Source organism: Microchirus variegatus (genome assembly GCF_963457635.1).
Source record: "Microchirus variegatus genome assembly, chromosome: 14".
Taxonomy (NCBI): domain Eukaryota; kingdom Metazoa; phylum Chordata; class Actinopteri; order Pleuronectiformes; family Soleidae; genus Microchirus; species Microchirus variegatus.
Genome location: NC_139815.1, coordinates 27,268,944 through 27,281,938, shown reverse-complemented (window position 1 = coordinate 27,281,938; position 12,995 = coordinate 27,268,944). Strand labels below are relative to the sequence as shown.

Here is a 12,995-nt window from a genome sequence, read left to right as displayed (position 1 = left end):
ATTCCACCCCCAAAAATAAAGCACACCATAGATGGATGCTTGTCAAAAAAAAAAAACAATGACACACATGGGCAACATACGACCCTGGTGCCAGAAACCAGTTTTATCTGGTCCACGATGTCCTCACGGGTTACCTCAGGTTGACCCCTTTTCAGCTTAAGAGACAGAAATCAAGCAGTTTTGATGACAGAATCGGACCGAAGATGAGAAACAGCCTCAGAAGAGATGAACAGACACTGCAAATACACACCAACAACAAGCTGATATGAGTATCATTATCTTTCCGATATGGGAAAAAGGAAAATCATTCCAATGTAACCCGAATCCAATAAGATCCAAAAACCCTAAATACCACATTAAATGTGATCATCAGCATGTCATGTCAGCCGTGTTTCAAGCACTCAATGATGTGCTATTGCCATCAGTCATGAAAAAGTAGCATTGATCTTTATCCCTATCCCTTTTTTTTAATCAAAAATGTAAAAAGTAGAGCATAAATGTTCATTCTGTTTGTCTCAGACCTTGATGAGTGCTCCAATGGGACGCACATGTGCAGCAACAACGCCGACTGCGTCAACACCTTGGGCTCGTATCGCTGTGCGTGCAAGGAGGGATTCTCTGGCGATGGATTCTACTGTTCAGGTCACACATCACAAGCCAAACAATGTCCACCACCTCACTTTGGCTTTTTAATAACAACGCACGTGTATTAATGGACTTTGTGTCTGCATGTGCTCACCGTTACAGACAGCGATGAGTGCGCAGAGGACGGCAACCTGTGTGACAACGGCCACTGTCTGAACCTGCCGGGAGGTTACCGCTGTGAGTGTGACATGGGCTTCATCCCCACCATTGACGGCAAGGCCTGTGAAGGTAAAGCATCACAACACGTCCAGGTTCCTCTGAATAGGAAAAGTCACAGGTGTAAATAATGAAGTTAATGATGAGTTTCATGTGTGTGAGTGAATGGTTGTTATGGTAGTGATTTTTGCACACAGTGAGCAGTGGGCACCACTTATCTGGAATTGGGTATCTTGCTCAGGGGCAGCCCCTGCCCTTGATTAGAACCAGCAACCCTTCAGTTCCAATCCCAATTCAGTCCCTCTATCCGTACCTTCACTGTTAAACACATTAACTAAAGCTCAGTCTGAATTTTAGGCCAATAGCCGACCTTCTAAAAATGATCTTTCACGAATGTTTCAATAGTGGTGTTGCATTTCTTGAAAAGAGCTTCCTCTCTGCAGCCGTTTCCCTGCATAAAGAAATGATTGAATGCATTAGCATAAACAGAGTAAAACAGAATAAATTACAGAGGTGATGTAAGATTACACGCTGACTTAAATACCTTCTTGTATGCAGTCATTAGCCATGCTACTGTCGAGCTGACATTTTTATGAACACCCTTATGACTTGTAGCAGCTGAGCGTGAACTGTGCTTCCTGTGATAAGACATCGCTGGATTCAGTGGAATGAGCCTGTTGACCTCGTTGTGCTGATGTGTCAAACCTCCCGAAATAATCTGCGTCCAGTCCTCCCTGTCTCAGCTCAGGCAGGCCTGGACACAAACGACTTGTGCAGAGTCTCATGGTGTGAAAGAGCACCATTTTATAAGCTTGGCTGCAGCTCTGCTTGTGTGTTCGTGTGTGTGTGTGTGTCTGCCTGGATATTTCTGAGTATTTTTTTTGCCCCAGAACTGTCATTTTCTTTAGCAGAGGTGAGTAGCCTTCACTTCTCATTGCTGGCTGCCAATTTTCTACCATGATCCCATGATCCACTAATCCCTCACAGCTGGGTTTCCCTCTCTTTTTGTCTTTCGTTCTTTCTCTCTCTCCCTCCCTTTCATTTTTCACAGACATAGACGAGTGTACCTTTTCTGACATCTGTGTCAATGGACGCTGCCGCAACATGCCAGGACTTTTCAGATGTGAATGCACCATTGGTTATGAACTTGACAGGAGTGGAGGCAACTGCACAGGTGAGACGAGCTACTAACCCTAACCCCAGTGATGCTCCGCTCTGCCTTTACGACCCTGGCGATTTGACCGGGCCAACAGCAGTGAGGAGATGTGGGTCATACAATTATCAAAATGAAATCTTAATTAAAATTTTGTGAAAAAGCGTTGGATTTTAGTTAACAAGGTCATACATTGTCTGCAACAGTTTAAACTAGGACCGCTCGTAGGAGTTTTAAAGTAGTTTTCATGCCATTTTAACGTCAACTTCGCTGGAGCGCTGAGGCCACACCTTTTAATGTAGAGAAAATCCTTTGATAGCTTTTAATCGACTTTTAATAACCATTTTTCCAAAATAGCTGACTTCCGGGTGGGCGGAGCTAATGGAAGTATATTTGACATTTGTTCGGAATCATGAGAGCAACAAGTGTACCTAGTTTGGTTAAAATCAGAACAACTATGTGCGACTTAGACACCAAAATTTTACATTTAACAGAATTTGGCCACTTTCTCGTGCGTCAAAAATTTGTCCAACTTCTCGGGCGTTACAGAGCCCTGGGGCAATGAATGGGTTTACCTAGCTGTGAATTAGGTAAACCAAACAAGTAGGTCAAACTGGTCTTCGTTGGCTCTGAAATAAGCAAACTTGATGAAGGAGAGGATACACACATACAGGCTGCTCTGAAGGAAATATGAGGCTGATAATCCATTGTCTTTTTTTTGTTTAATGTGTTGATTTTATTCCGGTCCTCTCAGCAGCCTGCAAGTTTTGGTTGCCTAGTAACGACAAACACAAACAGGAATGCGACCCTTGAGAGCTCCGGTTATAAACACCTCTGGCTTCTTCCACACACTTTTCTTCCACTAAATCCACAAATACTTGTTAATGTAGCATTTTTTCATGTTTGTGTCTCATGTTACGGTTGACTGGTGTGGCTGAGATGTTAGGACAGTAAAGTGATGTTTGCTTTATGCCCACTTATCAGTGTTAAAATTAATATGTTTATAAATTAATTTCATGATATGTTATTGTAAGTGGTATCAAAAAGAAGTCATACATTTACAGCTGAATTATTGTTGAGATAAAGACATTGTGTTGACTGATTTTTTCCTTCTCTTTCAGATGTCAATGAATGTGCAGACCCAACGATATGTATTAATGGAATATGTGTCAACATCCCTGGAAGTTACCACTGTAACTGCCCAGCAGATTTTGAACTCAACCCCACTCGGGTGGGCTGTGTAGGTGAGACTGAACAACCTCTGTGGATACTTCTGTTCTTATTTATCAATAATAGTATGGTATATTTATATACTTAGTATACATCCATCCTCTGTGATCTGATCGCAGGTGGACAGCACTTAGTGTGACTGTTCACACCTGACATGAAAATGCATCTCCTGTGACCACATGAGAACACATTTGGATTCCCATGGCCTTAATTTATTCACACACTGACATCATGTCTGTTCACCAGAACCAATGATGTTTTTTGAACAAGTATAACTGCACAGATGTGTCTGATCATGGTGTTTCTGTGTTTGTGCACATCTGTCTCTTTGTGCAAACGAGTAAGTAAAACAAAGCACTACTTGCGCTGCAGTAACATGAAATAAGAGTTTAGCCATTTAGAAAACATAAAGTAGAAACAGTTTTTATGAATATTATATTACACTATTACACAGAGTGTATAAAGTCCATGTATTGGCCGTTGATGGAGCATATGTTAACGTAGCTTTCTCCCCCAATTGTCAATCATCAATGGCAAGTGAAACAGGCAGGACTATTTGTTTTAGAGCTCCTTAATTTTTTTATTAAAATATTGATATTTGTCCTGGCGTATCGATTATCGTATTGTACGAAGAATGACGACGATATATCACCAAATCGATATTTTGACCCACCCATAGTGCAAATTAGTGCAAAAAAAATATACAGAGGGTCAGAAGCTAAGCAGGCACTCATACTAATAAATCCAAAGCAATGATTTCTATCAGGAATGTGGTCACATGCGTCCTCAAATCACCTCTAAAGTTGGTTCATGTGATTAAATCTTAGAAGGCAATCAGAACAAAATTGGTGGCATTGGAACCTGAATTTAGGGTTTTTGGATGTGATTGAATCACTCTGGGTGGATGTTAACACCAGGTCTGAACAATGGTCCTTTTTGTGTATATGTATACCTTAACTTAACACCTGTGCTTGTGTTTTAACAGACACACGCTCTGGAAGCTGCTTCCTGGATGTTCGTTCCCGCGGAGACGCGTCGGAGAGCTTAGACTGCTCCAATGAGATCGGAGTAGGTGTTTCAAAGGCTTCCTGCTGCTGCTCGCTGGGCCAAGGCTGGGGAAATCCGTGTGAATCGTGCCCCTTCCTCAACACGAGTGAGTCTCACTGTCTCAGGACAAACTGATAATTTCCCTTTATTAATATATATATATATATATATATATATCTTGAAATGACTTCCAAGATGTGAATGAATAAATGTATTATTTCATATAGTAATAGTCAGCATCACCCTGAACACGGAGTCACTGAAAATATTTGCAAACCTCTTAAAGAATAATTTTAATAGAGTTAATGGAGTTAGACAAGTTGAAATGATGATATTTACAGGGAACAATGACAGGCAAAACAATACAAATTGAAAAATGCATTAATACCATTGAAAACAAAAACATTTACAATTGATTGATGATCAGATTGCATGTAAAAATAAAAATTGAGAAACAATATACTTAATACAAAATGGATAATAAAACACAAACTTTGTTCTGTGTTTTCTTGTCGTGACAATAGTTTTTCTGATTAAGTAGCAAAGTGTGGTTTCACACGGCCCTCCATCTGTGAATAAGTAGAAAGAATCAAAGACTCTGTGCCTTAAAGTAGCTGAAAAACTAGATTTGAATGTGACTCTCTGGCAAAAATCTGAAAAGAGTTTCTGGTTTTGATCAACAGCCCTGTAAAATCCATCTATTAGTGTATTTTATTTCATTTGGCACCTGTTGCCCTTGAGAGGTTTAACTGTTTTTTATTACCTATTAAACTATAAATAACATGGAAAAATCACGAACGATACACCAAAATGTAAACCAGGTCCAATCAGTTCACTGCTTTGCCAACATACATGTGAGATGCTGCCTGCTCATGCAAAGAGTATGTGTTTGCTGTAATTGTTGTCACTGGTGAAGATGAGACAGCTTTGTGCAGCTTACTTGGAAATTACCAACAGATGGTTCAAAACATTACAGGGAATGACTCAGCTCAAGGAAATGCTTGCCTCTGAGAAGCTGCAGCCATGTCCGGTCCACTGGGCTCTGTGGATAACTCTGAGTTCTGAACTAGCTCATCAGGAGAAAAAGGCAGAACAGAGAGTGACAGGAAACAGCTCACTGACCAGACTCTCCACGGCTGTCGGTTAATATGACTTTGTGTTGTGTTACAGCTGAGTACAAGACACTTTGTCCTGGAGGAGAAGGTTTCAGACCCAACCCAATCACTGTCAACTTGGAAGGTCAGAAAAACCGCATGCTGTCATGTGTTTGCGTTTGTGTGCGGTTGCCCCGTCCACAGTTACGGACACCTTAAAATGTCAATGCCAATGTTTGACTGTTTCCTTTTGTCTGTTTGGCAGACATCAACGAGTGCCAAGAATTGCCAGGCGTATGCCAGGGCGGACGGTGCATCAACACCTTCGGCAGCTTCCATTGCGAATGCCCTCGAGGCTTTGCCCTCAACCCAGATACCAGAGTCTGCGAAGGTATGTGACACACGCGTATTCTTCTGTAGCCTCACCAATGACCCGGTCCTCTCTAGTTCTTGCCGTGGGATTTTTCACTGAGAAGGAAATTGAGTCCAGCAGTCGAGGCCTTCGTTCAGTGGCAACACATGGAAAGAGAGAAGCTCTGAGACAAAGAAATATTGAACCCTTTGTCCCATTGACAACTCTGCAGTTCATTTTCATGTGTACGGTCCGTTGCTAAAGCAGCAGAGCGCGGCGATGTTGATGAGACTTCTGAACACATAACTCTGTCCAGAGGAGCGAGGCTCAGATGTGGTCAGCCCTTTCCTCGGGGAAGTACTGAGTCTCCTGTCGACAGGGCAGAGATGACAGAGGGAGGACTTGGATGGGTGGGTTGGGGGGGATAAATAAGAAGGGAGTTAAGAAAAGAGAAATGGGAACATAGAGGAGAGAAGAGCAGCGGTGGGGGCGGATGGTTAGACAATGACATGTGGCTGGCGGCATTTTAATTAGCATGTGTTTGTTGGCCAGATGAACAAAGTCGGGTGTCATCTCTGTGAAGTCCAGGACTGCACATCCACTATGTATCTAGTTAATCGTCAGTCCAGCTGTTAGCCGGGTCAAACGGAACAAATGCCATGTGTTGGTCATGTTGTTAGAGAAATCATTTTAAGTAAGGAATGCTATTAAACAGAGGTAAATAGAAGGCGCAGTAAAAGCTACCTGTAAAGTGTTTGGCTGGACCTGGGACGTGCAACAAAAAATATGTATAATGTGAAAGTTACCTGATAATACAATGTAATATTTCATCTATATTTATAGAGCCATGGTTCTCAAACTGTAGCATGTGAACAACCAGTGGTAGGTGAGCTTCCAGGCTCTGTGACTGGAGCTGAGGAATTTTGACAAAAATAAAAATAATTAGTCACCTTATTGTGTTTTAACGTTGGCGATAATGGTGTTACTTCCAGAGCTCAGTATTTTCTCAGGTGGTACTTATGAGAACCACTGTTATGAATGGATCTGCATTGGTTCCACTGATCCCAGATTTCATTTCGTTCCGAGTGGCAGTATTGTCTAATGTTTTGGTTGTGAAATACTCTCATCCCAACCAAGGCCAAGAATCTGCACATAATTATCATGGTATTTGTGTGTCCTCACATTCCGAATGTGGGCACTGGTGGATCTCCTCACGCAGTCTCCCATCGAGGATCAATTCACACTGAAAGATAAATTTTTTCACCAAGCATTGTCACCCATACATTTCATTTCACACAGGATTGATTGCACAAATGTAGGTTTTGGTGGATCTTGTCACACGGTGGCTCTTTTCTTCTTCTTCTTCTTTGCAACCACATTGACAAAGTGCTACCAACTGCATTGCCTTGATTCAGTATCATCACATTGTTCTGCTAAATAGATTTCTCTTTTATTGCAACCCTATAATTACTATATTAAATCAACTAGACTCAATAAATGACAAAAGCAATGAAATTCCAATTCCAAAAAAAGAATGAATTCCAATACTTTGCCATCAAGATGTGGACCATAATGCTTTGTAGATAGTTCGCTCAGTGTAGACTCTTAGAAGTAAGGGTTCCAAAAGGGTCATTCTACAAGGGCTGAGGTTCTACCTGGAACAATTTGCTTCTGAAAAACCCTTTCCCAAAGAAAGGGTTTTTCAAGGGTTCTTGGTAACACCAATGGTTCCAGTAAGAACCATGTTGATCCAGAGAACCCTTTAAAAGCCCTTTCATGAATAAAGGGTTTTAAAAGGGTTCTTAGTTTTATAAAGGTTCCACCTGGAACCCTCCAAAAGGGTTCCAGGTGGAACCTTTATAAAACAGTTCTACCTAGAGCCAAAAAGGGTTCTCCTATGAGGACAAGCCGGAGTCCTTATATGGTGCTACTTAGCACTTTTATTTCTAAGAGTGTAGGCAATATCTATCGTGATACATTAGGTCACAGGTATAAGTGTTCAAATAATGATGTTCTTTCTTTCTCTTTGTCTCTGTATGTACAGACATCAATGAGTGTGAAAGACCAGGTATTTGTGGCCCAGGCAAGTGTTACAACACCATCGGGAACTACACCTGCATTTGTCCTGTGGACTACATGCAGGTCAACGGCGGGAACAACTGCATGGGTAAAACTCTTACATGGCTGTGACAAAAATGTCATGTGCTGAGATCTGTCCATTAACCTTCTGACTCTCTCTCTCACACACACACACAGACATGAGGAAAAGCTACTGCTACCGAAACTTTTACTCTGATAACAGGACGTGTGACGGCGAGCTGACCTTCAACATGACCAAAAAGATGTGCTGCTGCTCCTACAATATTGGCCGTGCATGGAACAAACCATGTGAACAGTGTCCTGTGCCCAGCACTGGTGTGCTCACACTCTACAACACTACATACTGTTTGTGTTGAAAAGGTCAGTGACGGAAAGTATAAACTGTCTGTGTTGTCTTTCGTTCACACAGATGACTTTGCAGAACTGTGTGGCAGCGAGGTACCAGGATATTACATTGACATTACAACAGGACGAGTCACCGGTAAGATTATTTACCCTACAAAGGTTGAGTGTATTTAATTAATTAATTTATTTAGGACATAGAAAACACAGAAAACTATGACTGTACATGTAGTTAATTCCTGCCCCTATCCCACTGTTGATTTATTAAGTGAACAGTTAATACATCTACAGTGATTTATGTTCCATTACTCCCCACCATCTTTGATTAAACATGACTCACAGACATGTTATTCTCAAACACTCTTTTAATAATAACGTTGATCTGCTCCTAATTTCCAAATAACATTAATTTTGTTAAGTTGAAATTAAGAGATGACTTGTATTTATTAGGGATGCACAATAGTGGACTTTTTGCCAATATCCGATATAGCAGGAGTGCTTGAACCGACACAACCAATATATGCATCTTTCTTTTTGCCCACCTGCAGAGGTCATTTAGTCTCTTCTGTAAAAATGTACATAATGTTTTTCATACTCATGTGGATATAAAAGTTAATAAGCATCAAAAAATATATAATATCCTGTCGCCCTAGTATTTATCAAACCACTTCTTTAATATTATATGTGTTTCTGTTTTTGAGACTTGACATTGTCATTAATTGACATTAAGCAAAGATTGTATTGGTCTTATCTTGTGCTTTTCTTTTCCCCCTGATGTGATAGATATCGACGAGTGCAGGGAAATCCCAGGAGTCTGTGAGAATGGAGTCTGCATCAACCTGATTGGCAGCTTCAGGTGCGAGTGCCCCATGGGATTTATCTACAATGACAAGCTGCTGGTTTGTGAAGGTAAGGCTTGGAGGTGTTGGCGTGGATAACATGCTGTGAATTCCTCCTTACTCGTGTTAATCTTTTTTTTTTTTTTTTACATTCTTTGTAAATCTCTTTGAACGTGTCTGTCCCTGTCGTTGATAGATATTGACGAATGTCAGAACGGACCCGTTTGCCAGCAGAACGCAGCCTGTCTGAACATGCCGGGAAGCTACCGATGCGAGTGTAAAACCGGATATCGCTTCACTTCTACTGGACAATGTCTAGGTAAGACATCTCCATGTTACTGATTGGAAAAGATTGGAGGAAAAAAGACTACAATAAGAAAGGCTCTAACTTCTCTGGGATGCATACTCTACTTAATGGTGTTATATGATTTCACCCTACGACTCATTAACACCTCTTTATGTACAAAGCTGTCGAATTTCAGATTGCTCTAGCACCAAATCATAACATAAATTGTGGCGCTTTACATGTAAAGCAGCTCCAGATCTTACTTTTTAATAATATCATACATAAAGATCCAATCATCACCTGTAATTGGAAAGTGAGCAGCTCGGGCAATCGTGTGCTTTTCTTGTCGGCATCATCATCATAGCAGTGAAAATTGCCTTCTTAAGTGAATATAAGAAGGCATGTATAATATAAACAAAGAAAAACAGAGGATCAAGAACAGAGCCTTGGGGTGCTCCGTATATCAGTGTTTCACAAACTCACATTTTATAGATGACAAACCCTAAATCATGAGCAAAATGAGTTAAGTGAGTCATTCACAGCTGTAACTGTAACAGCTAATATTATTTGGAATTGGTAAACTAATAGTTTCCAAGAGATGTTTAGTAAATTAATTTGGATTTTATTTCATGGATGTTATTTGAAACATAATGCACTTAAATATTGATCATAAGGTTCAGCAAATTTGTTTGGGGACCCAAAAATAATCCCTTATTATGTATAATGTCCTGTTTATTATGATAAAATATACATTTTATTAAAGGAAACACTAGTCTTTTAAATGAGCTGGAGTGTAAACAGTTGAGTTTCCTGTTTCCAATTTTCCAAATCAGTTTGTACACAGAGATTTATGGCACTGAAAGATGAACTGATTATTATTTCTTCATCATATTATTTTCATAATTACTGTTTGAATGTTTGAAATCAAATTACTTTTTAAGCCTTTGTGTCAAACTCTTATATTTACATCATATTCTAAAGATGAAGCAGTGAAGGCAGCACAGTGACAGTTGGGGCAGAGGAGGTGTCGGATCTTCATGGTGGGCTTGTTATTAAGGAAGAGTAAATGTGAAGCATGTGTTAAGCTGTTGAACATGTGCTGCAGTACATCTGAAACATGTCACTGTCAGTCTGGAGAAGTCCTCACCAATAAGTAAATGTTAAATCAACATCCTGTTTTTCTCCACGCTTTTTATGTCAAATCCTAAGAACAAAACAAGGTCAGACACTAGTGTGAGGCTGCGACTGTGGAGATGATGGAATGATTACACTGATTGAACTTCTTTTTTTTCTTTTTTTTTCATGTTGCTACAAAGGACAATGTGAATTAACATGTGCTTTAGTTTTTTTTAACTTTAATTTAATAACGATGTCTAATAATGCAACAGATTATTAACTTTTCCCAGTCCTGTTAGTGATTGTTTGTGGCTACCAATAATAATCATCTAAAGAGTGAATTTGTTATAGTCACATCTTGACATTTAAATATTATTTCACACGAGTCAACACATTATACAGTACAGACAGAATTTAGATTTGCAGCACAATAATAAAGTGCATAAAACTACATTTTACTTAAGCTTTAAAATAGACAAAAGTGGAGAAAAACCAAAATCATTCAGGTCTTCAGGTCTTTAAACATGTAGGTAAACAAACAGACCCATATAATATATACACTAAGCATCTAATCAGTTGAAACTTGACATTGTCATTAGCTCAAAGACTAATGACTTATAAGACTAATGATATGTGGAGCAAAGGAGAAAGCTCTATCATATACTCTCTGTATATCTATCTTCAAAATGACTAAAATATCTTTGGCCTGTAGTAAGATTATTGGCTGGTGATACCAGAATATCATCATATATGTTAACCCTTTAACACCGACAAGACATTACCCTAATTACGCGACGTGCTATCTGAAAAAATTCTGCCGGTTTCGGAAAGCTGAAAAGCTGTACGTCAAAGCCAGCGTGGGGAAAACACCTGTACATAGTTTCCGTTTTTTGGCCTGTTTTTGGACATTGAGACAAAATCTCCAAATATTGTATTTATATCTGTATGTACAAATATCTTTTATACTGTTGAAATTTCAAATGTATCATGCTAAATCTGGTGTTCATGTATTACTACAGCGTTTGTTTGTTTTTAAATAAAACTTTTTGTTTTTCCTTCTTAAATTGTTAATTCACTATTTTAACACACAGTACAGTCCCACTAAGCGGAATTAGTGGGACTGTACATTTTATGCAGTCTCCTGATGATTTTGTGATCTCACTCTCTTGTTGTTTCATTCTGATTGTCACAAAGCTCTTTTCCTCTATGCTCAGACCGAAATGAATGCACGGAGAACTCTGCTGTGTGCAATCCCGGTCAGTGCATAGACACTCTGGGCAGCTATCGCTGCATCTGCCCCAACGGCTTCAAAACAACACGGGACCAGTCCATGTGTGTCGGTAAGCTTTGTTGGTTCCTGTCAGCTCAGTCTCCTCAGTTTTACTCGTCAAACGTAAAAATTGTGATTGCGTTTTTTCTGGTTTCAGACGTGGATGAGTGTGAGCGACAGCCCTGTGGAAACGGGACATGCAAGAACACTGTGGGCTCCTACAACTGCCTCTGCTACCCAGGCTTTCACAACTCACACAACAGCGACTGCATAGGTGCGTAAACATGTGTGGATTCTACAAATGGATTTTGGGAGAAGAGATTTTGTTGTATGCTCCCGTACTGACTGTGTTTTAAGGGCAACATGTTATATTAATATATGACATCAAGGGGTCAAAGTACTACACTACCCACAACCCTCAGCGGCAATTGCAATGTTTCTGATTCTGCCACGACCCGATCTTTTACGGAAACCCTATTTTCTCATGCGTGAAAGTGCGACAACTTCCTGTTACCGCTTTTTTTTGTGCGACATAAAACAAAATGAGAAACCCTTACCCCAACAGGCATTATTTTCTTTCTGTTTGGACAGGAAGTTGTTGCCTGGTTTGACAGGAAGTAGCTGCACTTTGCACATTTATAGAAGAAATTCTGGTATGGATTGGTTTGGTGCAGCCATGATTTCCGTTATCCGTTCAAGTTGCGAGGATATACAGTATAATAATATGCCCATGTTAATGCATACAAGACACAAACTACAATGTATTGCAGCATTCCAGTTTATTAACACTATTGATTTCAAGAGGTGTGCTGAAAGTAATTGAAAATAGATTATTTTTCACAAGTGTACTTTGTCTTTTTGTAATTTTTTCGTGTTTTTAAAAAATGACGAGAGAATTCTAAAACTGTGAACTCACTGTTGTTCTTTTATGGCCTTTATATTGTTGTGTTTGTGTGTTGACCAGATGTCGACGAGTGTGCGACGCAGAGGGGCCTGTGTCGACACGGGCAGTGTATGAACACACTGGGTACTTTCTTCTGCGTGTGCCACGACGGCTATGAACTATCGTTGGATGGCCGAGTGTGTGTAGGTAAGGACATGACACAATGATTTATCTTTAGTATTATATATGTATGCTCTTTAAGGGGCGCATCCCTCATATAGTGCATTTCCTTTTTCCTCAGATATTAATGAATGTGCAGTGCATCCAGGCACGTGTGGTGCAGGAACTTGCCTTAATCTGGACGGCTCCTACAGGTGCATCTGTCCACCGGGCTACTACCTCCATGAGGAAACGTGTGAAGGTAAAGCAGCTGAAACTACATTGAGAAAAATAAAAAATGGTACAATTTATTCATGCATGAG

The 12,995-nt window shown here is 40.1% G+C and overlaps 1 protein-coding gene across 1 annotated transcript in view; it reads left to right on the top strand.

Annotated features, from left to right (window-relative positions):
* The window catches only part of fbn1 (fibrillin 1), a gene marked incomplete at its 5' end in the record, with an annotated part of 87,432 nt that overhangs the window by 49,248 nt on the left and 25,189 nt on the right, over positions 1–12,995 (top strand). The window contains 16 exons of the mRNA XM_083901266.1: positions 520–642; positions 748–873; positions 1,853–1,975; positions 3,076–3,198; positions 4,170–4,337; positions 5,402–5,470; positions 5,591–5,716; positions 7,722–7,844; positions 7,934–8,092; positions 8,187–8,258; positions 8,903–9,028; positions 9,155–9,277; positions 11,575–11,700; positions 11,788–11,904; positions 12,595–12,720; positions 12,815–12,934. Of these exons, the coding sequence (XP_083757392.1) occupies positions 520–642; positions 748–873; positions 1,853–1,975; positions 3,076–3,198; positions 4,170–4,337; positions 5,402–5,470; positions 5,591–5,716; positions 7,722–7,844; positions 7,934–8,092; positions 8,187–8,258; positions 8,903–9,028; positions 9,155–9,277; positions 11,575–11,700; positions 11,788–11,904; positions 12,595–12,720; positions 12,815–12,934 (1,950 nt within the window). The remainder of the gene's footprint in view (positions 1–519; positions 643–747; positions 874–1,852; positions 1,976–3,075; positions 3,199–4,169; positions 4,338–5,401; positions 5,471–5,590; positions 5,717–7,721; positions 7,845–7,933; positions 8,093–8,186; positions 8,259–8,902; positions 9,029–9,154; positions 9,278–11,574; positions 11,701–11,787; positions 11,905–12,594; positions 12,721–12,814; positions 12,935–12,995) is intronic.